This window comes from Delphinapterus leucas, chromosome 1 (genome assembly GCF_059928025.1).
Source record: "Delphinapterus leucas isolate spDelLeu-1000000601 "Yukka" chromosome 1, BTC_Dleu_Yukka2, whole genome shotgun sequence".
Taxonomy (NCBI): Eukaryota; Metazoa; Chordata; class Mammalia; order Artiodactyla; family Monodontidae; genus Delphinapterus; species Delphinapterus leucas.
The window spans coordinates 169,354,094-169,378,415 of NC_143129.1; the positions used below are offsets into that span (position 1 = coordinate 169,354,094).

The 24,322-nt window shown below is 56.4% G+C and overlaps 2 protein-coding genes across 13 annotated transcripts; both read right to left on the bottom strand.

Moving 5' to 3' along the window:
- Positions 1-9: 9 nt before the first annotated feature.
- Positions 10-8,531, bottom strand: SYTL1 (synaptotagmin like 1). Of its 9 annotated transcripts, XM_089898299.1 has the most exons (16): positions 8,384-8,529; positions 5,978-6,206; positions 5,597-5,659; positions 4,847-4,995; positions 4,552-4,624; positions 4,425-4,470; positions 3,941-4,013; positions 3,595-3,695; positions 3,327-3,440; positions 2,915-3,081; positions 2,546-2,642; positions 2,047-2,205; positions 1,693-1,771; positions 1,470-1,593; positions 476-681; positions 11-267 (listed from the first exon to the last, which is right to left on the bottom strand). In XM_089898299.1, the coding sequence occupies exons 2-16, from the start codon at positions 6,166-6,168 to the stop codon at positions 128-130; spliced, it is 1,782 nt and encodes a 593-aa protein (XP_089754425.1). In that variant the 5' UTR covers positions 6,169-6,206; positions 8,384-8,529; the 3' UTR covers positions 11-127. The 9 variants fall into 9 exon arrangements, with proteins under 9 accessions (XP_089754392.1, XP_089754398.1, XP_089754425.1 ...); XM_089898266.1 differs by having other exon boundaries at positions 10-267; positions 4,552-4,995; positions 8,384-8,531; XM_089898272.1 differs by lacking the exon at positions 8,384-8,529 and adding an exon at positions 7,218-7,239 and having other exon boundaries at positions 10-267; positions 4,552-4,995.
- Positions 8,532-12,563: 4,032 nt separating this feature from the next.
- On the bottom strand, positions 12,564-24,109 carry TMEM222 (transmembrane protein 222). 4 transcript variants are annotated; one of them, XR_016388206.1, is made up of 7 exons: positions 23,888-24,109; positions 17,482-17,566; positions 16,151-16,182; positions 15,827-15,978; positions 14,553-14,649; positions 14,346-14,467; positions 12,564-13,198 (listed from the first exon to the last, which is right to left on the bottom strand). XR_016388206.1 is itself a non-coding variant. In XM_022552011.3 (6 exons), the coding sequence occupies exons 1-6, from the start codon at positions 24,082-24,084 to the stop codon at positions 13,111-13,113; spliced, it is 621 nt and encodes a 206-aa protein (XP_022407719.1). In that variant the 5' UTR covers positions 24,085-24,099; the 3' UTR covers positions 12,564-13,110. The 4 variants fall into 4 exon arrangements, 2 of the variants coding, with proteins under 2 accessions (XP_022407719.1, XP_022407718.1); XR_016388205.1 differs by having other exon boundaries at positions 14,337-14,467; positions 23,888-24,106; XM_022552011.3 differs by lacking the exon at positions 15,827-15,978 and having other exon boundaries at positions 23,888-24,099.
- Between the last annotated feature and the right edge of the window lie 213 nt (positions 24,110-24,322).

Below are 24,322 nucleotides of genomic sequence, written 5' to 3' on the forward strand. Positions count from 1 at the left end.
CACACTCCCACCCCCAAGCCGACATCAGCCCCTTGTTGCCCTCAGAATAGACTTTATTGACTTTAGCCAAGGGCAGGCCGTGAGATGGGGGTCCAGAAAGAGGGGTTTTGTAGGGCTTGTAGGGCAGCTATGTCCTGGGGGCCAGGTTGGTTCTGAGGGGCAGAAGGCCATGCACCCACTCACACGGCCGCTCCAGAAGGGTCTGCCACAGCTGCCTCTCCTCAGGTGTGGAGTCCATCCAGGGCACCTGGAGCCCATAGCTGCTGCCTAGATGTGGGCGGGCAGGGGTGGAAGACACGGTCACACTGGACACCCCAGGTCCCAAGGAACACCTGCCTGTTCCCAGATCATGCACTATCACCCTCATGTTCTCCGTGGACACCAAAGCTCAGGAAAGGACAGAGAAGTGCCCAGGGCCACATGTCAATCCCCTGCCTCCTAGCATCGGGTCCCCTCAGGGCTCTGCCCCACTCACCGGTGCCCAGGCTGAGGCGTGTGCCCCCCAGCTGGCGACTGGCCAGGGGCCCATGGTCCCAGAGAGAGAGCTCAGCACAGGCCTGGCGCAGGTCAGCAGGACCGAAGCCATCATAAACCATGGTGTGATTGAACGTGGGGCTGAGGCTGCGTCGCACCACCCTTGTCCGTTGGCGGCTGGCCTGGCTGTCATCAGGCAGCACCAAACTGTGGGGGGGTGGGCTGGCGTCAAGTGGCCACCCCCTCACCCTCCCCAGAACCAACCAGTCACCGAGTCCTACCCATACTTCCTCATAATGTCCATGTCCTCTGGCTCCTGCCTGAGAACTGGCCTCAAACCCTCAGTATCCTGGGACCTTTGCGCCAACCTCCTCTCAGATCTCCTGCCTTTAAAAGTTACAACACCTATTCACAGGACCCCCAAGTAATGTCTCTGAAATGCAGTTCTGCTACTTCTCAGCTCAGTCACCTTCACAGCCCCCCCAGAAGTAGTTTCCAAACTTTTTAAAGCCTTGGAGCCCTTTCTGCAAGACAAAAATATTATTCAGAAGTACAAAACCTAAAAGAAAAACAATGTCTTTTGTTGCATCAAGGCTGGGGACTCAGAACCTCACTGGCCTGCCTCTATTTTACTCTCTGAGGGTGGGACAGCACCTGGAGGCACCCCTAGAATTCCTCCGGTGCTTACTTTCAAAACCACTGAACTGCAAGTTCAGGACCAAACCCCACAGCCTGGCTTTCCCTGAGACCTCCCAGGTCTCAGCCTCAGCTCTCCAACAAGTCCTATGCTCCAGTCACTGAAATGCAGCTGCTCAGAGGAGTCCTCAACTCTCCTGACTCCAGGCCTTGGCTCAAGCTGTCCCCTCCACCTCTGCTCAGCGGTCAAAGCCCAGAGTGGGGAATCAAGGGTGGGTGATCAGAAGGGGTTTGTTGAAGGTGGGGAGCTCCACTGCATGAGAAGGGAAGGGAGGCGGGGAAGTACCGATGCCCCTCACCATTGTATGTAGGTATCCAGGGATCCTGGGCGCAGAGGCACGAGGTCCTGAGCTTCCTTCACCCAGAAGTGCAGCTCCCCACTCGAGGGCAGTCCTGCGCCTGCGAAGAGGCTCGGCTCAGGCCCTGCCCCAAGGACAGACACTTGTCCCTCACCCTTGCGGGACAGAGATTCCCCGCCTCTCAAGGCCTGTCCAGCTTGGCCTCTCGCCGGCGGTCACTCACCCTCAGAGCCAGCGGGCACGTACTTGAGGGACAGAGAGAGCAGTCCGCGGCTGGGAAGGTCGTCGGGAGAGGGCGGGACCTGCGAGAGGCGGGCTCGTCAGGGGGTGGGGACAAAGTCCTAGGGAAAAGGGGCCGGAAGGGAGCGGAGTCTCCAGACACCGACGGGGCGGGGTCTTGGAGGGGGCTGCCGAGAGAACGGCCTGGGGAATCCGAGAGCCCTGCCACCGGCAGGCAGGGACAGACCTCTGCATGGGGCCCTAAGGTTTCGAGGCTGACGGGGACTGGGGGAAAGACCAGTGCGGTAAAGGCGGGAGATCTGCGCCGCGGGTCTACCCGCGCGGGCCAGCTGCTCACCCGGGGCTGCAGGGGGAGCCAGGTGGGCTCGGAGTCCCAGTCCCACGTGTCCAGGGGCACTTCGACTTCGCCCAGAAAGATGTTGCGACCCAGGCTTTCGCGGTGCCACACGGACAGGCTCAGCACGCGTCCCCGGAGCTCGGCCTGCGGGACAGAGTACTGGGGACAGGAGGTATGCTTTAATGAAGCAGCGTCGATGGCCCCGGCCTCAGTGTTGCGGGAGTGTTGGCTGGGGCTTATCCTACCACGCTCCTTGCTGGAAGGAATCCTGGGGAACCCCGGACGGTATTAATGGGGGTCTGGACTAGCGCCGCGCCCACCTCTAGACTGACATGTTGGAGAGCGCGTTAATGCGAGGGCCTCCCTGCCGTTCCTCCCCTAGAATGGAGGACTGGAACGACCGACAATGACGACACCATGGCTGCCCCCGCCACCCGGTCCCCGCAGGAAGGGGCGTTCGGTTCCTTAATGGGGGGCCGCCCTGGCGTCGCGGCCTCACCCAGAGAGTCTCGTTGAAGACGGGGTTCAGATTGCGTTTCTTCACTGAGGTCTTGCGCTTGCTCTGCTTATCCGGGAGGAGTTTGCTTTTGACGTAGCTGGAGCGGGGCAGGTGAGGACCGGAGGTGAAGGGGGACCCCTTTACCCCTCCAGCCCCTTCCAGCGCCTACTTCCCAGCCACAGCCGGGAACGCAGCTTCGCGTGCCAGGCCTCGTGCAGCGCTTTACAGGAGTTATCTCACCCAGCTCCCGCGTCTACCAAGAACGTTATTCCCATTTTGAAGATGAGGAAACTGAGGCCAAGAAAAGCGGTGGGGTTGGGCAGTGAGAGCGGCTCCCTAGCGCCCCTCCTCGCGGGGTCAGACACTCACGGGTCGGAGCGGCGGCGCCGGGCGGCGGCCAGGCCCTGGCACTGGATCACGTGCACGCGCAGCTGGGCGGCACCAGGCTCGTAGCGCAGCGCGAAGTACAGGGAGCCGCGCACCTGCACCGCGCCCGCCTCCGCCTCCCCGGACAGGCTCATTTGGCTGCTGCTCAGCTGCGGGCGGAGGGTGGGGAGGTCAGGGCGGGCTGCGGGGCTCACGTCGGGGCCGGGGAAGGGGAGCGCGGAGAGTTCAGATGGGAGGGGAGGGAGGTAAAGTGAGGTAGCTTGCCTGGAGGCTGGAGTGTCAGGTCCGGGGGTCAAGGGAGGGGTCATGCAGGGGCAACGCCTCGGGATACGGGGAGGGGAGGCGCACCCCACCCCCACTCCAGGCCTTCTCCCTCACCCCCTCACCCCCTCACCGTGGAGGAGTTGAGGCTGGGCGTGGAGGAGCTGCTGCTGAGCACGCGGTCGAGTGACAGGTCGGGCCCCGGGGCCTCCTCCCCATTCTCCAGGATCTCGGACGCCTCCTGGGTCTGAGGAGGAGGTAAATGACGGGGGCGCCCCCTAACCCCCCGCCCCTCCCGCGACCGCTCTCGGTCCCGGACCGCTCGCAGCCTCGCGCAGCTGCACTCCCCGCCCAGAGTCCACTCCGGGTCTTGAGAGCAGCCGCGGGCCGCTCCCGCCTACCTGGGCAGGCGGGGGCTGCGGCTCCTCTCCCCTCGACGGAGGCTCCAGCTCAGGGTCAGCCTCCTCTGCGGCGAAGGCCTGAACGCCCCCGGGGCCAGGGGCTGGGAGGGGCACAAACAGCTCAGCGAGCCCCTCCCCAGCCCGCCCTGCCCCTGAGCAAATTTGGAGGGACAGGTTTACAACCCCCATTCAGACCCCAGTGCTGCCCTGTGTTCTCCGGTGGAGACCACACCTACCCGCCCCCTAAGCAGGATGAGGAAGGTGAACACAGGTGGCTGGGGTCACTTAGAGCTGCCTCTGATCCCCGCAACTTCTCTGTGCCCCCAACACACACCTTCCCACTCACCTTCTTGGGCCTGGGGCTCCTCCTCATGATCTGAAGCCTTTGGGGGGACATATGGTGAGGGGAAATCAGGTCCCTGAAAGAAGCAAGGGGTAGAAGTCACAGAGGGGGCCAGTGGTGAAGGGGTCAGAGGTTCCAGCTTCAGATTCTGCACTGCCCTCAGGGCAGAGCTGGCAACCAGCTGCAGGACCAGTCTGGCCTGTACTTTACACCCCTTCACCCTTCAGGGCCTGCCCTACCTAACTCCCAGGGTCCCATTGGTGGCATCTGAGTCTTGGACCTCACCCAGCTCAGTCCACCCCTAGTAACCAATTCAGAGTTTCCCTTAGAGGATGGGCCCACACCCCTATTTGACAGAGGAGGATGACAGAGGCCCAGGCCAGGGTCTCCTAATTCTCAGGCTGGGCTCTTTCCCCAGCACATCCCACCTCCATGCCAGGGACACTGTACGTTCATTCATTAGCCCATTCAGTCATTCATTACTCACCTCAGCCTCGCTGAACCTCTCTTGGGGGGCCTCGTCCATGGGGAGCCTGGGAGGAGGGAGAGGTATAGTCAGAGATGGGCCCCAGGTGACTGGGAGGCACCCTCCACTCCCTGCCATGCCTCCTCACCTGGGCTCCAGTGCCTCTTCGGTCTCTTTCCCAGCAGCCTGAGCCTCCCCATTGCTGCCCTGAGCCTGGTCCCCTGCACCCAGGTGAGAGGTTCTGTGAAACTCTCTTCTCAGGATGTCTGGCCCTTGGAGATGCCCACCCACCTCCTGTAGCCCATGGAGGGGTGGTGCCCACCCAAAGTCACACAGTGCCAGGGGCAGCTGGAACTGAAACCAGGGGCCCTCTGTCCTTGTCCACATACACCCGGTGACCTGGGCTGCCCAAGGCGTGCCCCACTCTGGGGAGCTCCTCTCACCCCTGGAGCCCTTCTTCCTGCGGATGGAGGCACGAACAAGGTCAGAGCCAAGGTGGGCGTGGTGGTGCCGCTGGAAGCGTGCTTCCTGGAACCAGTCCCCTGTAAGGATCTTCAGCTGCCCAGGGTCTGCCAGCGATGTCCGGAGCTTGCTGGAGGATGGGGGAGGGCGTGGCTGTCACCACTCATGCAATCAACGTTATTGCCACCCACTCTGTGCCAGGCCCTGTACCTGGGGCCAGGGGTACAACAGCCAATCAGACTTGATCCCTGCTTTGGAGGAGCTCAGGTTGGTGGGGTCACTGAGTCCAGAATGGGCAAGTACACTATAGTGAGGTAGAGCCATGATGTATGTAAGAGGGCCAGCTTTGCCAGTGAGAATACTGGAGGGCTTCCCAGAGGAGGTGACATGTGAATTGCTCTTAAATGACAAATTGGAGTTCTCCAGGTAGAGAAGAAAAATAATTATTATTCATTAAATGACTGTGTATAATCCTTCCTAATTCTATGAGGTAGGGCTCGTTAGCTCCATTTTACAGATGAGGAGAGTGGTACTGGGGAGGTCCAAGGTTAGAAGCTAGGAGGTGTCTGTCTGTCCCCAAACACTACTTGTAAGTCCCATGCTGCTCTGCCATTGTGCTCTTCCAGGCAGGAGAAACATCATAAAAGCGAAGGGTGTGTTCGGGGACCTGTGGAGCACCCAAGTGGCTGTAGTGGACATTCTGTGTATGTGCGTCAGGGGGTGAGGCTTACTGGTGGAAGAGGCTGGCAGGGTCCAACCAGGGAGGCCTGTGGACCACGCTTCGGAGCTTGCCCCTGACAGGAGATGCCGAGGAACCGTGTGAGGTTTCAGGAGAGGATATTAAAGACAGATCTGGAGAGTCCCAGCTGCAGCATGGAGGGTGGGCCAGAAAGGGCGAGCCCGGAGGCAGGGAGGCCGGCAAGGGAGCTGGTGCAGCCACCCTGAGAGAGGTGATGAACTGAGCTGGCCAAGGGTGGAGTGGACCAGTGGGCAAAAACAAGACCTACCCAGATATCTGACAGGCTGCACGTTGGTAGGGGAGAGGGTGGGAGTCACCCAAGCCCCCCAGTGCCTGAGGCCCCTTCCTCTGGGGCTCCCTTACTCTGCCTTACCTGACCCGTCCCTCCTCCAGCTGGCGCAGGCGGGCATCTCGCTTCAGGACCTTGGCAATAGCCTCTTGCTCCTCCTCTGTCAGGAAGCTGAGATCCAATAGCCCATCAGCCTCAGGCTGTGGCTCATGTGCCATGAGGAGGCCAGGCAGGGACCAGAGCCCCTTTTGAGATGGGTGGCCCCTCTGGGGCATCAGCTGGGGCAGCGCCCAGGCTGGGCACACGTGGCTCCCTGGGGGCAGAGCAAGGGTCAGGTAAAGGCCTGCCCATATACAGGGCACATCCTGGAGCCAATTGCCTTTTCTGCCCAAATATACACCCCCCATGGTGGGCGGGGTACAAGCCCAGGAAGGCTGAGATCAAGGTGGCATGAGATGCACTCGTGGACACATGCACACCGACACCCATGAACATACTCAGGGACACACTCAAAGACATGTAGAGACACACATGCGCACACTGATACATGTAGATATAGTTCCCCACAGTGAGATGCACACCTGGTCACACATGCACACTGACACCTATATAAAGACAGGCTCATGCATACCCAGTCCCCCATAAAGGGCCCTATGTAGTCATAGGCCCAGATCCATGTCCAGACCAAGAGATGTATGTAACATATCCTTAAACCTGCACACAGGCGCACGCACACAGGAGACAAGGACCCACAGGTGGGTTCACCTATACAAGAATAAGTCCAGGGACAAAGACCTGTCCTTAGATATACACAAATCGCACACACTTTTGCACACACATACTGCATCCCCCAAACTAGATTGTGAGCTCCTTGAAGTCAGGGACAGGGCCTCATCCTCAAAGCCAGAACTGTGCACACAGCAGGTGGTTAGTAAAAGTTTGCCTAGTTAAATGCAGAAATACGTGCACCTGCACACACATGGGAAATGCACACACACGAACACGCAGCCAGACACACAGGTGCACACACATATCTGCTCACCACCCTGCCCCGGGAATCTCCCGACTTGGGTCCTTTCCCTCCACCCTTCACCTCCACCCTTCACCTCCACCCTGCTCTGGCCTATTTGGCCTTCCTGTCTGAGGCAGCCTCCTCCCCAGCTCACAGCCTAACTTCCTCCCCTGGAGGTAACTGCTGCACCCACTCCCACGGAGGCCTCCAGCCCAAGGTTGCCCCTGCTGCCAGCCCTGCCCCCTGGCCTGGAGCCCCTCCCTGGACCCCTTTACTCTGGCCACATGGGTTCCCCACGCCCTGACCCAGGACCTGGCTGGGGTGGGACCTGGTGGTGGAGGCCGAGGGCTGCAAAGCAGCTAAGGTACCACGGTGACTCCGGAAGGAAAACATTTGCCCAGCCCTGAGGGGCGTGTGGACGTGGCAAGGAGCCTGCGACTGGGCCGTGGGCAGAGCCGTGGCCTGAGCCCACTGGGCGGTCTCTCCTCTCCTCCCGCCCCTTTAGTCCCCTCCCTCCCGGGGTACCAGGCAGGGCTGAGATGGGAAGAGGACACTCAGCGGGCAGGTCCTGGCTTGTGCCTGCCGCCAGCCCGCACTCTGTGCCCTCCCAGCTGAGTCAGCGAACCCCTCAAGCGAGCCCTCTCCCCCTGCTGCCCCACCCTCACCCAGGGGGGACTGGGTGTCTCTATCGGGCGTCGTGTGTGACACTGTGGAAATGCCTGTGTGACCGATGTTAACAGCATTTCCTGAACATCTACTGTGTGCAGGTCCTGGGTGTTGCAGACGCACTGTTTAGGGCTCTTCTGGGGCCTGGTGTGTGAGCCTGTGTGGCTGCCCCTGTGTTACCCGGTGCCACTGTGAGTCTCTGTTCAGCAGGCGTCTGCAGACTGTGGGATTTGGGAGGCTGTATATTTTGTGGGTGTGAATGTTGTATCACTGCATGTGTGTCTGGGCGTCATGTCACAGTGTGGCGCTGCGTGGGGGACTCTCGTCTGTGTGATATGTTCTGTGACTTTCTGGGCGACAGCGCGGTGGGGTGTGTGCGCATGTGTGTATGTGTGACTGGGCTGTGTGTTGTGGTGTGTACTCTGGTGCCCTGGGGGCCACCAGGTGTGTGTGTATGAGTATGGAGGTGGAGGGACGTTCCGCAGAACTGACCCTCCCCGCCCTTGTCCTGAGGTCTGCTTGGGCTGGGCTGTGGGTATCTGAGCCCAGGGTCCCCAGCAGCACACCCCTCCCTGCAGTCCCCTCTGGTTGCAGAGGCAGAATCCAGTGTCTGGTCTTCCCCACTCTGTTTCAACACTTATGGGACAGACCCATTGGTCAGTTCAAGGGTCTGTCCATCTGTCTGGCTGTTCCAGCCCCAGACATGTTCCACCTCCCCGACCCCTGGGTCCTACAGGGTGCTCAGGACACCAGGTGGCAGTGCCCACCCCTCGGGACACTGGCAGGGGCCCTCTGGCCCCGAGGTGTATTACCTGTAGGGGTCCAATATGGAGGGGACACCTTCGTCGGGTAACCCCGGCTCCCCTGCAGCTGAGTTTCAGGGACCAGAAGAAGAGCAGTGAGGGCCTAAGGCTGACTCAACCCGGCGGCCCAGCGGAGTGGCTGCCCCACTGAGGAGGAGGAAACACCTTCTCACAGGGCCTGATGCAAAACCGGGCCTGGACTCCCGGCTCCCCAGGGGCGCGGCCTGGGCTTTCAGCAACCCCAGAGCAGGTTTGGTGGGTAGGAGATGCCTGGGGCTTGGCCCCAGCTCCTCTGCAGACTTATTCTGTAACTCCTGTAACTCGAGCTGGCCCCAACACCTCAGAGCCTTGGTTGCCCCATCTGTAGAATGGGTAGCAGCCCCACCCCACCCACTAAGGAGCTGTTAGGAACTTGCTTTGAAAGCAAAGTTAGAAACGTTTCTGAGAACCAGGGTGGTGGAAGGATTGCAGACTGCAGCCAGACAACACTGAATAGTTCCTGCTGTGCCACTGTGTGACCTTAGGCAGGTCTCTCAACCATTCTGAGCGGCACTTTCCTCCCGTGCAAACTGCAGGGAGCAGGGTGTGAAGAGCCTCTGAGGGAAATGAAAGTGCTTGGCACAAGCTGGCATATAGGAGGTACCAGGTGTTCCCGGGCCAACAGAGTCCCCTCCATGTCCACATATGCCTCCCAGGAAGTGCTGGCCTCAGCAGAGCTGCCCTCTGTCCCCTCTGCCACCCTGGGCCCCATCTGTCTGAGGAGGCCTGGATTCTTCCAGGGCCAAAGTGAGGCTCCCATACCCTCCCTCTGTCCGTGGGGAGCCCCTCTGAGCACCCCCCATTCTGCTCCCAGATTCTTCCCCACCCTGAGAATAGGTTGGGCCCTGGATTACATTTGCTTTGGGACCATGAGCCGAGGCCACAGCAAAGCTTCCAGATGCCCCCAAGTCTGCTTCATTTCAATCTGCCTGTCTTGCCCCACCTGCACCATGGCTTAAAGATCAGAGGGCACCTCACAGACCCCCAAGAGGGGAGGTGGGTAAGGAGTGGACTTACCCCACTCCTCCTCCCCAGCATCGGAAGTGGCTTCGGAAGGTTACCACCACTCGGAGCCCCTGAGGGTCCCTCCTCCACCCCCAGCCCAAGGTCCAGCCTTCCCCGTTTATTTTTGCAAGTCAGTCTTATTTTCTGAGCCTCTTTTCCCTCATCTATTAAATAGGGGTAATAATCCCTCCTCAGACGGCTCTCACTACAGTTCAGTTAGACCCCTACCGGCCCTTAATAAATATGCAGAGGCATTTGTAGATGCAATAACCATTGAATATCCACTGTGGGAACGGCTACTGTGATGTCCGCCTCCTCTGTCAAGTCTCCCGGACTGGGAGAGGAGTGGCCTACAGTACCCTCACCCCTTCCCATCATTCTGTCCTGGCTCCTCCCAAGGATGCTTCTCTAACCCTCCCACCTCTCGGCTCTCACCATGGAAGACATCAAACTTCACTGTCTATTCTTCTGGCTTCTAAACTCCCTTCCTCTTTCTGATCTCCTGTCCTTGCCTGTGTGACTCTCCTGGACCCCTCTCCTGCTGTCTTCTCAACCCCAACTCCTCTGTGTCCTCCCCACCTGAAACCTTCTCCTATTTCCAAGTTTCCACTTTTGTGAACAGCCCTCATGACCTGGCCCCCAGGCCTCCTAATGCTTGCTGCCACTCATTGGACTCTCTCCCATCTGTCCCCCACCTCTGCCACCCTCCCACTGCCCAGGTTTCAGTCCCTGCCCAGCCTCTCCTGGAAGCCTCCTCCTCCCTGTCTCCTGGCCTCCACACTCAGCACCCCACCCCGCCCCAGCCCTTTATTGCACAGCTGTCAGAGGGCCCTTTCAGCATCCCACCTTTATCTGTCATTCCTCAGCTTTGGAAGGTGCCAGCAGACAACCAGGGGAACCCCCTGACCCTTTACCAAATCTGCTCCAAACCAGCAGGAGTCTCACCTCCCAAGACAGTCCATCATCCTTCGGGCTGCCTGCCCTCTCAACCCAACCCTCAGGGCCCTGCCTAGCTCTGGCTGGTCCTCATTTCCTGTCTCCTACGGCCTTAGAGCCCTACCTACGGGCTCTGCTTCCTGTCCCTTCAACACCCAGACCCATTTGTGCTCCCAGCTCCTCAGCTGCAGAATGCCTTCCCCACCCGTTGCAATCCCTGCAGGGCCTTGATGCTCTGCACTGCGGCTGGTCTCCAGGCAACACCCCCTGGCTAAGAGTTCGCAGGCCTGGTTAAAATTCTGACTCTGCCACATGGCCTGTGGCCTTGGATCAGTGACAATCTCTGTAAGCCTTACTCTCTCCATTTATGAAGCAGGGACAATGGCAGCCATCTCCTGGGACTGTCGTAAGGCGATTCCTTTCTCTTGCCTCCAGCGCCCACTCTCCCTTCTTGTCGGTCACAGCCCCACCCCACTTTCCCTCGTGTGCTCCAGTGGGGCCACCTTGCAGGGTGGTTCCGAATAGGGGCTCTGGAGCCTGGCTGCTGGGTTTCAACATGGCTCCACTCTTCCTACCCCTGTGACCTCGAGCAGGTCACGTCACTTCTCTGTGCTTTTTTTCATCTTAAAATGGGGATGAGAGCACCTACCTCATGGGACTGTGGCGAGGATAAATGATGTACTTTATCAGCACATGGTGAGCACTCAGTAACTTGGTGATTTTTATGGTACCTGTTTATGTCCCATCACCACACGGCTGCTTTAAAGTTCTGCTGGGTGAAAACAGGCCTTGAAGCTTTTCTGTCCATTTTGCTGTGGTGTCCTCCATACCAGAATTTAACCCCAACCCTTAGGTGGACCCATAGGCAGAACAGATTTTTGAAAATGGAATTGCCCTGAAGAGAGGAAGGGCCACCTCTGTCATGCCCTGGAGAAGCTCCAGGCTTGGAAACCACAGCACCGCAGGGTCTGGGATGAGCTGACGGACACTTGATCCAGGGCCCTGAGGGCCGCAGCTAGAGCTGTCCCCAAGGCCATCCTCAGGGTGAACACAAAGGGCTCTCAGGATTCAGAGACCAAATCCTTTGCTAGTTCAACTAAAGTGACACCCGGCATAGGGCAAGGTTAGGAGAGACTTCACCAAGGCAGTGGCTTTTAAGCTGGGCCTTGAGAAGGAAGGGCATGACTTCAACAGGTGGGAAGCAAAGGACCAGAAGCGGGTGGGTGTTGGAGAGCAGGTGCTGCCCTATCTCGGTAGAGAGTGGGATGCATGGAGAGTGAGAGTGTGGGGTCCCAAGGGCCATGGAGTAGAGGCGCCACGGAGCAGGGCAGCGACCGGATCACTGGGGGTGAGCACGGGGAGCCTGGCAACGTGATCGGTGGATACGGTGGGGGCCGGGTCCAGGGCCCTGGTCTGTCAGCACTGACTCCCAATCCTACTGCCAAGTTCTTCCCAACAGGGAATATGGGAGGGGTTTCAATATTTGCCTGCCTCAAGGAGAAAGCTTTGGGATGGTGGACGAGGCGTGGAGAACTCGCAGCGCTCCTGCTCAGAGCAGGATACACCCAAGGGATGCTGGCTCCTGCAAGCTCCAGGCACAGGACGAGGACCCAACCATGTCCCTGGCAACCAGACCCCTTGCCGGGGGCAGAGGAACCCAAGTTCACCACGAAGATAGGAGCTGAAGGTAGCGCATGTCTTCAGTGAAACCAGGGACCACCGAAGGGAGAAATCAAGGACAAGCACGGTCTGGAGTTAAAACTCTTTATTGTCCTGCCCAGGGAGCCCCGCACAAAGGAATCCGTGGAGCAGGGGTGAGGGGGGCAGCACAGGCCTGTCCCACAACTTGAAGAGAAGGGGGAGCCGTGGGAGGTGGGAGGAGACAGCTCCCATTCAGCTCCCTGATGGCGCTGGATGCTCCGACGGCCCCCCGACATCTCGGACCCAAGGGGTGCCGTCACCAGTGCGAGGCCCGTACCCGGGGCCAAGGACAAGCTTTGTTACATCGCTCTGATCTGCAGGGGTCACTCTGGATACGTCAGTGTCACTCATCTCTCCAGCCTGGTTGGGGGAGCCCAGGCCCCAAACTGCAGGGGGGAGATGGGCCCAAGTACTTGGAGGCCCTGGGAGAGCGGGAAGAGGGGGCTGCACGCGCTGGCGGCCGCCAGGAGCGGGGCACAAACTACCCCTAGTGCAGCTTCTGGCAGACATCTGAAGGGGGCCCGTCAGCCCTACTGGACCATTCTAGAGGCCCGTGGAGAAGGCCCCAGGGTGGCTGAGTTTATGCAGACTTCTTAGTGTACCTCCACCCTGGGACCAGAGTCCTGGCAGGAGAATGGGCTTCAAATCCAGCTCTGGTCCCTGTGCTGCCTTGTCTGGTGGGTCCAAATATCCTTCCCTCCCCCACCAGGCACTGGGCTGAGGCAGAGGGAGCCCAGCAGGCAGTGGCAGACACAGCTCTAGAGGGAAGCTAAGGCTTTTCCAACAGATGAACAAAGGGTGCCTCAAGGGTGGGAGTCACAAGCCTGGGAAGGAGGGGGCAGGGAGCTTCTGGGCGACCAGTGAGACACAAAATGCAAACACCGCCACCCCATGCTCATCCTCAGCCCTTATTCTACCCCACTTAGCCCAGGCCCCTGGGCCAAAACCAGCAGGCCCATCCCTGCCTTCCGGGGCGAGGAGAAAGAATCTGGAACGACAGGTGATGGCGGCTGCCTCCTCAGGAGCCTGGCGGGCCCAGGGCCACGGGGCAGCCATCACCGCAGGTTAAAGGCCAGGCTGACGCTTAGGATGACGCCCAGGAGGAGGACAAAGGGCAGCCAGGTCTTCACGAAGGCGCCGATGCTGATGGAGAGAGAGGGGAGCATGGGAGGGAAGGGGCCAGTGAGTGGGCGTGGGGTCCGGCACACTGTCCTCCCACAAACCCAGACGGGGCCGCTCCCCCCAAGGAAGCTCCTGGAACTACCCCCCTCACCCCCAAACTCAGTCAACTAAGGGACTGGGTTAGGCCTGGTGCCCGCTGTGGAGGAGCACCAGCTACGGTCCTGGGCAGGGGCTGTTCCAGGCTCCTGGTGGAGATGTGACACCTTGCTGGGTGGGTACAGGAGACACGTCCACCCTCTGGGCCTTCCTGACTCCATCCACGATCACCCCTGTGTCTGGGGAGAGGTCGCCAGCGAGAGGACCCAGAAGTCTTCAGTCTGGGTGGGGAAGCCAGGAGTGCCCTCTGCTCACAGTGCAGTGGGCGGGGAGGGGTCGGTGAGAGTTAGCACGGGGCTATGGCTCAGCCCGCTTCAACCCCGCCTCTGCCTCAGTCTCTGTGTGACCACAGATAAGGTCTTCCCAGGAGACCTCTAAAAGCCTTTGGACCAAAAAAGACCCTGAAAATCTCCTTTTCAGAAGCTCTGAATGACGAGCACAGCTGGAAGAAAGCCTGGAGAGGCAGCTGGGTTAGCCCAGGTGTGTGCTGGCTCCCCGGTGGGAGGGTCACTCCACCTCTCTGAGCTCCCTTTATCTGTGAATTGGGACCAAGGCCTTTGACCTCATAAGTCATGAGGCGGGGACTTTAACGGTCCTCCCAGGCCACCACTGGGGCCCACCCGCCCAGAACCCTGCCTCTGACGAGGGATGCTGGGAGGGGACCCTATGGGGTCACCCATCCTCTTCTGAGGGTCCACCTGCTCACTGGACCTGAGCACAGGGCTCTGTACACACGCAGCATCCCTGAGGAGCCAGAATCATTATCTCCATTTTACCAGGGACAGTTGCAGTTCAGAGAGGCCAACGCAGCTACCCAAGATCTCACAGTGAGCAAGGGGCAGAGCTGGGCTTCAGACAGCACCGCCCTCTCCACCAGGAGCTCAGCTAGTTGTTTTCCTGCTTTGTCCCTGCTGGCTGAAGGACCCCAGAAATGGCCCCGTTGGGATCCGTGGGAGAGCGGCCCCGGGGAGGGTGGCGGCGGCCAGGGGGACAGGCAGCGCACCTGACGTACTTCCCATACAGCAGGCAGAAGCAGCAGAGAGTCACCATGTTCCAGGTGGTGCTGTTGTTGTAGCGCATCAGGTTCAGGGCCAAGGCCACATGTGAGTGGCAGTTGTCACAGCAGAGACTGTGCTGGAGATGCAGGATGGGCTGGGTCAGGATGGGCTGCGGGGAAACCTCCCACCCTCGTTCCCGCCCTCAGGAGCAGCCCACCTACCATGCGGTGCTTGTACTCCTCAGAAGCGTCGTGCACAGCCGTGTCCCACGCATTGGGCCCGCTAGCATATACCTGAGCAGGGTCCAGCTTCCAGTACCTGAGGGGGGAGAAGGGGTTCTGGGCACTGGCTCAGCTCCACGAATGTCCCCTGACGCCTGCTCTGTGCAGGGCCCTGAGCCGGGTGCTGAGGCTACAGGGGTGAGCCAGGTCCAGGGAAAGGGCCACACAGCGACAACTGGAACAGTGTGACGTGCCCACCGCCATGTGGATCCTGGGGAGGATATGAACTCACTCAGTGGGGACGTGAGGGGCTTCCTGGGGGTGACACATGAGTCCAGTGTGAAGGAGGAAGGATTAGCCAGGCGTAGAATGGGGAGTGAATATTCTAGGGAGAGGGAACAGTTTGAACAGAGAAAGAGGCACAGAACTGTGCAGTGTGTACCAGAAATTAAGAAACTGGGCACTGCTGGGGGATTCAGAGGGGAGAACGGGGTGAGGGATTTTGGAGGGTGAGGCTGGAGATGCAGGGGGGCCACGTTCTGGGGGACTTGAAGGTCATCCTGAGGAGTTCATCCGTCAGAAAGCATTCTCCCCATCTCCCCACATGGGAGACTAGGGTGAATGGGAGAATAGCTGGTGGAGCTAAAGTCTGTGAACCTCAAGCCGGGTGACACCCCAAAGGGTCTGGGCCAGGGGGCACTGGGAGGTCAGAGCGCCCTCTGGCTGCTATGTGGGGAATGGCTTGACAGAGGAGCCTACAGACTGGACCAGTGAGAAACCACCGTGGCCGGGACTTCAGCTGCTCAGGGGTTCCTGCCTGGAAACGGGTGTCCTTACAACTCTCGCTGAGGAGCAGCCTTGCAGCAGACACCCAGACCAGAGGCCCCTGGCGCACATCTCCACCTGCCTGAGGGAGTCAGCAGGGTTTGGAGAGCCCGGCTCCAGGCCGCCTATGCTGTGTGGGACACCAGCTCCTCCTTGGGCTCCACCCTCCTGGATGCTGCCTTGGGCAACAGAGCATCTGATGCTGTTCTGAGCAGACTGAAGACTGAGGCACTGTCACCACAACTGAGGTGGGCCCCCAAGACAGAAAAAATGAAGTCCCCAAATCCCATGCAAACCAGCAATAGCTCCAGGAGAGACTAAACTGCCTTTATTCTCTCCAACCAGAACTTTCCAGCAGAGTTCCAAACCATGCCTCCCTCACACCTTAAATGATGTGTTTGTTCCTTGAGGGGCAGGAGAAAGAGTCCAGGTTTTGCAGTGAGACAGACCTGCATGTGAGTCCCAGCTCTGCCACTTCCTGTGTGATCTTGACCAAGTCCCTTCCTTATCTTCACCTTTCCGAAGGAAGGAGCTGAAAACACGACCTTGCAGGGCTGAGGCAAGGCCTAGATGGCCTGTGGATAAAGGACCCAGCCAGGGACTGGAGCAGGAGATGTGTGGTACAAGGTCAGATGCTCTGATAGACCCTGGCTGCCCCCCTTCACCCCATCCTCAGGCTGCTGGCTCCTGCTGTGCCCCAGAAGGCCTGGCCTGCTGCTCCAGGTAGGAGGCACCTGGCTCTAGGGCCAATCACACGGATGTTCATCACTTACTTGGCAGGCTTCCCGAAGGCCATGTTGTCTTCCTGTTGAGGGACAAGAGCAGAGGTCAGTGGGGAGCCCGCATCCAGCCCAGCAGACAGACCTGGGTTGGTGGTGGAAGTGTCGTGACTTAGAAGGAGGTAAGGTGGGTGGGCAGAAGTGGAGCCCAGGCCCTGCTCTGGGGTTGGAGGGATATCTGAAGGGCCAGCAGCAGCTCTTCTGTGTGAAGAAGGCAGTGTGGCAGGAGTGCACAGAGCACTGCACCCGGAGACCAAAGACTTGGGGTACAGCCATGACTGCCTCTCTCTGTGGCTGCCAAGTAATTCTCTCACCCTCTCTGGGCCTTGTTTTCTCCAGGTTCTCTGGTCAATCTCTGGTCTTTGTCCACAGGGGAGTGGTCTCCTTCGTGGTGTGAATGAGGACAACCTCTGACCTCCTGACCCGACAGTGGTGGCCCACACAGAATCTGGCAGTGTGACTGCAGTCAAAGCAGGATGTGGGGTGGGTTGGGGTGAGTGGGGTAGACACAGCGGTTGGGCCTCAAGAGGCCTGCTACGAGGGGGATGTTTTAGCCAAGTCCTAGACCTGCCACACAAGATGTGGGGTACAGGAGTTACAAAGGGACAGATTCTGGGTTCAGAATCTGCTGACAGAGCTGGTCAAAGATGAATTATCATACACGTATATGACAGTGAAAGTAATGGGTATGAAAGACCTTTGTGGTGTTAAGATGATCATGACAAATATGAACATAAGCAGGTTGGTGCCACCACACCCATTCATCCCAGCCTCTGATGGAGAGGAAGCTGCAACCTCGAAATAGGCAGGATGCTGCCTGCTCATCTGGAGCAAGGCTACTGCCCTATCTCGGGCACATCCCCAGGGAACAGACCTGAGAACACAGCTGGTTCATTCTAGAAGGTCCGCCCCCTCTTCTCCATGGCCACACTCAGGGAACCACGTCAGCCTCCCCTGTGCCCCCGCCTTGTGACTCCCACCTTCTGAAGGTCCAGACACTTGGTTCCTGGACCAAGGAACCAGGATGGTCTGACTCTCCACTCTTGCCTCTAACCCTACCCATGTCTTGGTACCCCCAGGGTGGGCAAAGGGCTGGGTCAGTTACTTAAGAATCCTGGCCACACTGCCCTCCTGGCCTGTCCTGGAGGAAAGAGAAAGGGGAAAGAGGTCAAACACCGGTGAGAAGCAGAGGGCCGGACCAGGACTGCATGGCATCTGCATTCTCCTGCATATTGGGGAGACAGGAAGGCTGCCTGTGGGCAAGATAGGCTAGCTTTCCACTTGAGCCCTGGAACCCTCCGGAGGGGGGCAGAATGGGGACTCACCGACACAAAGTAGGGGCCAGCAAAGTCCCGAATGACTCCTGTGGATGTGCAGATGCCCATGTGGCCAATGATGGGGAAAAACCACCTGTGAAAAAAAGGACAGGGAAAGGGCAGAGTTTGTGGGTGTCTTTCAGCTGGTCAGACAGACGCTGGGAACACTCCATCCAGAGTGACAGCATATGAATATAACGTTGTGTGGTAAGTGTCCATTAGGGTGGCGGCAGCAGGAGGGGAAGTACAGAAGTGGGGCAAGTGCAAGTGAACAGCAGAGCCGGGAATTGGCGCAGCCCACAGAACAGCTAAACTCAAAGGACGGCAACACTGAGTGTGGTGAGGAGGCGGAGCAACTGGAACTCTCTTCTCACTGCTGCTGGGAGAGTTTCCACAGCTTTCGAAAACTGGTACCACACCCTCTACCTCAGCAATTCCACTTCAGAGTATACACCCAACAGAAACAAATGCTTGTGTCCGCCAAAGCCGTGGACAAGAATGTTCACAGCACCTTTATTAAAAAATAGCTGGAAACAACAGTTGTCAAAATTCACTGAACCGCACACTTAAAATGTATGCACTTTATTGTATGTGAATTATATCTCAATAAAGTTGATTAAAAAAACCTAGAAATAATCCAAATGTCCAACAATAGTAAAATGGGTAAGTAAATTGGGGTATAGTCATACAGTGAAATAGTAGGTAACAATGAAAAATAATAAACTGCTACGCACAACATGGATTCTCACATATACGAGGCAGAGTAAAAGAAAACTTACACAAAAGTGCATGCATATTATTCTGTTTATGTGAAGTTCAAGAAAAGGCAAAACTATTCTATTGTGCTGGAGGGCAGAAGAGGGGTTATTTCTGTGGCAGAACTGACTGGTACAAGGGAGCCCAATGGATACTGGAAACATCCTCTCTCTTGACCTGGGTGACATGAGTGCACACACATGCAAAATTCATTGAGCCGTATACTTAAGATTTTTACACTTTATGGTACATGTTATACCTCAATTAAAAAGTTTTTTAGGGCTTTCCCGGTGGCGCAGTGGTTGAGAGTCCACCTGCCGATGCAGGGGACACGGGTTCGTGCCCCGGTCCGGGAAGATCCCACATGCCGCGGAGCGGCTGGGCCCGTGAGCCATGGCCGCTGAGCCTGCGCGTCCGGAGCCCGTGCTCCGCAACGGGAGAGGCCACAACAGTGAGAGGCCCACGTACCGCAAAAAAAAAAAAAAAAAAAGCCTTAAAAAGTTTTTAAAAAAGTGTTGGGGGGCACTTAAACCAGCGTGTGTGTGGTGTGTGTGTGTGAGGAAATGATGAAGAAACAATGTGTGCAAGGGTAGAGATCAGGACAAAAGCATGATGCATTCCAGGAACTGAAAGTTTGATTTGTTTTTAATTCTAATTTTTATTTTTATTGGCTGTGTTCAGTCGTTGTTGCTGCACGCGGGCTTTCTCTAGTTTTGGCGAGCGGGGACTACCTTTTCGTTGCGGTGTGCGGGCTTCTCATCGTGGTGGCTTCTCTTGTTGAGGAGCATTGGCTCTAGGCACACGGGCTTCAGTAGTTGCGGCACGCAGGCTCAGTAGTTGTGGCTCACGGGCCTTGGAGTGCAGGCTCAGTAGTTGTGGCGCACAGGCTTCAGTTGCTCCGTGGCATGTGGGATCTTCCTGGACCAGGGATAGAACCCGTGTCCCCTGCATTGGCAGGTGGATTCTTAACCACTGCGCCAACAGGGAAGTCGAAAGTTTGAATTTTTAAAAGCCATTGGCATTTAGAAAAACCCAAATCTCAGTTGGACCCCGATATGCAAAACACATAGGAACTCCGGATCTGTCTGTAGTCTGAGAACCATGGCTCTACAGGAACTAGGTGCTGGAGAGACTGATCCAGTTTAAGAAGGACTCACAGGGAAAAAAAGAAAAAAGGACTCCCAGGGCCAGCAGCCACGTGCTGATTTGAAGGCTGCCTGCTGGGAGGTGGAGGCAAAAGCCACAGAGATATAGCCCAAAGAAACAATTACATGGGGCTGGGGCAGAGTCAGCAAAGACTTCACACAGGAGGTAACTTTTAACCTTGACCTGTGAAAGCACAGGATGTTGACAGGCAGAAAGCAAAACTCCGAGGCAGCAAAGTGCTGCGTGTGCCTGGAGAATGGGAGGGAGACAGGAGTTCAGAGGCTGTTCTGGAATACTGGCAAGAGAAGATGGTGATCCTGACCAGAGTACTGGTCAGGTGAGAAGCAGATGGCTTGAGAAGATCTTTAAAAGGAAGACTGGGCAGTTTTATGACGATAGGATAGAGCTCTTCCAGGTCTGCAGCTTGAGCACCTGGAAGGATGGTGGGGCCAGAGTGGTCTTTTTGCTTTTGGCTGTGCCGCATGGCTTGCGGGATCTGTTCCCGGACCAGGGATTGAAGCCGGGCCCCCGGCAGCGTAAGCGCCGAGTCCCAACCTTACTGGATGGCCAGGGAATTCCCCAGACTGGTCTTTTAAGAACATGATCCAGATTCTGTCATTCCCTTGCTTTAACATCCATTACGGGCTTCCTATTACACTTATACTCCAAACTCCTTCCAACAGTCTGGCCCTACTTATTCCTTGAAGTCACCTCACTCTTCTCTCTAGCTACACTGCCCAATTCTGGTTCGTCAGACACACCAAATCCTCCCACCTCAATGGTTTTTTTTTACATTTGCCTTCGTCCCAGACACTCTTCTAGAGCTTCACATAGCTGGCTGCTTCTCATCATTTAGGCCTCAGCTCAACGGTCAACTTTGGAGGTTTCCCTTGACAGTGCCTTCTAGAGTAGCCACACACAACCCCAGGCACCCCAGATCCCATGACTCTGCTTTAATTTCGTCATAGTATCTACTGTTATCTGCAATCATCTTGTTTACTTATATGGTTACTGTCTTTCCCCTCTAGTATGTAAACTCTAAGAGAGCAGGGATTTTCTCTTATTGATTAGAGTAGCCCCCAGGGCAGTGCCTGACACATACCTGCAGCTAAGCAGTCACTGACTAAATGATGCATGAATGAATATCATGCATTTAAGAGTGGAGTCAGGCTCTGAGGTCAGACCTGGGTTGAGTCTTGACTGTTTGGGGCAAGCACTCACTCCCATCTGTCAGTGAGAGGTGAACAACGATGATGATGACCTCAATGGGGGGCGACTGTGAGGATCAAACAGGATATGCCTGCAAAATGCTTATGACACGTCCCTGCACTTGGTAGTTGCCCAATGTTGTTATCATGAGGTGTACGATAAATACCTGCTATCTGATTGGCTGGACTGGCTGGTGTACAATAAGTTGCTTTAGACTCATAGTGGCCACAGGATGGACACTCAGAACTATGGGAAAGTAGCTCCTCTGGCTTCTCAGGCCCTAATCTCAAGACCCATCTCCCCCTCCCACCCTCAATTCCTTTCATCTGGTTGGGGAGAAGGTCTGGGTTTGACCAATACTCCACATACCACGGCTTCCCCGGAAGTAGAATAAAGGCTGGAGGCAACAGAAGTCTGCGCCTGGGGAAGCCCCAGAGAAGAAACTCTCAAAGTATTTGTCAGTCTGGAAGCTCCATGAAGGCAGGCTCCAAAGCTGCTTTGTGGACTACTGTCTACTCAGACCTAGTACATAATAGGTCCTCAAGAACTATTTACTGAATGAATGAGTTATTGACTCTGGAGCTCTACCTGGTATAGGTAGACTATTTCAGTGGAAAAAGCCCTATGCTGGCTTCTAAGCCTTTATTTCCTCATCTATAAAATGAGGATGACAGTACCTATTTTCATTACACTGATAAAAGGACTGAATGAGACAGTGAATATAAACTGTTTAGAACAGAGCCCAGAACAGAGTAAGTATCCCATCTTTGCTGTTTTTAGTAGTAGCAATAGCTGTTATCTGGCTTTTCATGCAGAATTATCAACACTTCTGAGGGGACAGACAGATCTCTGGATTCAGTTTCCTCCTCTCCGATCCACCCCCACCACCTCCAAAATGAATGACAGTTCCTTGTGCCACATTTATTCCTAGCTCTGCATTCTAGGTCAGCAATCACCACAATGTACTGCAATGGTGAGTTCACCTGTCTCTCTCTCTCCTGCTGGAAGGCGAGTCCTTTGATGGGAACATGAGCCTTCTGATGGGGCAGTAGGCCTTATTCATCTTATGAACACCTGTAAGTAGATCTGAAGAGAAATGGGGTGTGTGCTGCTTCTGGCCCAGATGGCTGGGGATCGTGGTGCCTCCACTCAATGTTGCTACCAGCTCTCCAAAGAGCAGAGGACTCCACAAACGTGTTTTTGAGAACAGGGAAAAACCAAAGAGATCTTGGGATAACAAGACAGGCTTTATCAAAACCAATACATTCCCTCCCAGTTATTCGCACATTAACATTTTACTTTCTTCATAGCACGATTCACTATCAGTTCTTTTATTAGTTTACTTGTTTACTGTGTATCTCCTTCCACCATGACTTAAACTCTGTGCGAACAAGGATCATGCCTGCTTTACTCACCACTGTATGTTCTTATCACCTAGAACTACTCTAGGCACATAGGAGTCACTTAGCAGGTGTGTTAAAAAGAATACTGAGGGGCTCCCCTGGTGGCGCAGTGGTTAAGAATCCGCCTGCCAATGCAGGGGACACGGGTTTGAGCCCTGGTCTGGGAAGATCCCACATGCTGTGGAGCAACTAAGCCCGTGTGCCACAACTACGGAGCCTGCGCTCTAGAGCCCGCGAGCCACAACTACTGAAGCCTGTGCACCTAGAGCCCGGGCTCCGCAACAAGAGAAGCCATTGCAGTGAGAAGCCCGTGCGCCACAACGAAGACCCAACACAGCTAAAAATAAATAAATAAATTTATTAAAAAAAAAAAAAAGAATACTGAATTAATCAATGAAAACACTTTCTTAAAATTTTTATTTTGAAAGGACTCAGACTTGGGTGTTCTTTTTTTAAATTATACATTTATTTACTTACTTATTTGTTTATTTTTGGCCGCGTCGGGTCTTCGTTGCTGCGCACAGGCTTTCTTTAGTTGCGGTGAGTGGGGGCTACTCTTTGTTTGCAGTGATGTCTCTTTGTTGCAGAGTCTGGGCTCAAGGCATGTGAGCTCAGTAGCTAGGTTCCCGGCTCTAGAGCACAGGTTCAGTAGTTGTGGCACACGGGCTTAGTTGCTCCACGGCATGTGGGATCTTCCCGGACCAGGGATCGAACCCGTGTCCCCTGCATCGGCAGGCAGATTCTTAACCACTGTGCCACCACTGCGCCACCAGGGAAGTCCAAGACTTGGGTGTTCTTAAACAAATGCATAAGCATTTGAAAACAGAACAACTTAAGTATTTTAACATAATACAAGAATTAAGCTCATTTTAGGATCAGCAACATATAAGGACAAAAATGATCCCTTCTCCACACCACTTGGCTGTTTTTGATACAGGGAACAAATCTATTCGTCAGGTGAGAGGGGACAGGATGTAGTCGAACGAGAGCAAGTTATGGAGTCAGAAAACGGAGTTTGGGATGCTTTTGCTTACTGTCATGTGAACATGATCAAGACATTTAATGGTACAAATTCATCATCCGAGAATATAATTCCTGCCTTAGAAAGTGGTTGTGGAATTCAGAGGAAATGGGTGTGAAAGAGCTTGGCCAACTGTCCAGCACTGTGAGGAGTGGTTATTATCAGCTGTCAAGGCTGAAGCACGAGGGCAAACCAGCTCCCTACTCCCCCCTCCTCGTCCCCAAGCTCCTTGCTAAAAGGCGCCAGCAGTTTTGGAGCACCTGCTTACTCTTCTGACAAAGGCTGATGCCATAGAAAGAACCCTGGTCTGGAAGGCAGACAGCCTGGGACCTAAATGCGCTTTGCAACTGAGATGGTGTGTGATCTTCAGCCTCATCTGTGAGACAAAGGACTGGACAAAGGACTGGACTCCCAGATCTCTGGGGGCCCTTCCAATGACGACATCCCAGGAGTTGGTGTGGTCCCAATCAAACTCCCACTCTTGCCTCCAGACCCAGCAGGATGTCTTGCGTATAGGAAGTGACCAGCAATCATTTGTTTAACGAATGAATAAGCCAGTGAGTGAATGAAGATGTCTCTCTCACACCCAGTTAGAGGCCCCTTTTCTGTACGCCCACAGGTCCTTAGCTTCCCAGCCTCAGTACCTTTCCGCGGTCAACAACTGTCTTTCTCTCAGATCAGACCAGGTGTAATGAGGGAGGGGAGCTTGTCCCATTCACCAGCAGAGCTCGCACCGCGCGGGTGGCGGGGTACTGGTGAACCCCGGACCCGTGGGAAGGGTTTGTTGTGTGTCGGGGCAGGAGGCTGGCCCCGGGCCGCCGCAGGACGCCACGCGGGCCCGGCTCTCCCAGTCCCCGCGCGGACGCCGGAGGAGACTCACGTGAGCACCGGTATGGGAGTCCACACCACGCAGTAAGGGAAGCGGTTCCGCTCCACATCCATGACGCCGCCGCCAGCACAGCTAAATTGCTTCTTGTCCGTCTCGGCCGCCGTCGGCGCCTCCACTTCCGCCATCCCGGGCGGGGGTGGCAGCGGCGGCGGCAACAGGAGTGGCGAACTCCCTTCCGCTTCCGCCATGCTGCGCGCGCCCCGCTCCGGCCTGCCCCTGATGCAGCGCCGGTCGCTCGGTGGCGTCACTTCCGGAAGGTGGGGTCCGCCAGGCTTGGCCTTCCCGCCGGGAATAGGAGCCGCGTCCTTCTTGGCCCGGCCCACCTCCTTCTGCGCCTGCCAGCTTCGGGGGTTCGCGCTAGCGCTGAACCGCAGCGAAAGGGATTCCCTCAGGCAGCGCGCAGTCTAGCGCGGGAGACTGACCTAG

What these genes read in the sequence shown, in the direction of transcription:
- SYTL1 (XM_089898266.1), bottom strand. Translation starts at nt 6,168, where the DNA reads ATGCCCCAGAGGGGCCACCCATCTCAAAAGGGGCTCTGGTCCCTGCCT. An exon ending in CCTGCCAGCCTCTTCCACCA is followed by an intron (nt 4,996 to 5,596) that starts GTAAGCCTCACC and finishes CCCATCCTCCAG; the next exon opens with CAAGCTCCGGACATCGCTGG. An exon ending in CGCAGCCCCCGCCTGCCCAG is followed by an intron (nt 3,441 to 3,594) that starts GTAGGCGGGAGC and finishes CCTCCTCCTCAG; the next exon opens with ACCCAGGAGGCGTCCGAGAT.
- TMEM222 (XM_022552010.3), bottom strand. Translation starts at nt 24,084, where the DNA reads ATGGCGGAAGCGGAAGGGAGTTCGCCACTCCTGTTGCCGCCGCCGCTG. An exon ending in ACTCCCATACCGGTGCTCAC is followed by an intron (nt 17,567 to 23,887) that starts GTGAGTCTCCTC and finishes TTTTTTTCACAG; the next exon opens with GTGGTTTTTCCCCATCATTG. An exon ending in AGGAGTACAAGCACCGCATG is followed by an intron (nt 14,468 to 14,552) that starts GTAGGTGGGCTG and finishes CTGCATCTCCAG; the next exon opens with CACAGTCTCTGCTGTGACAA.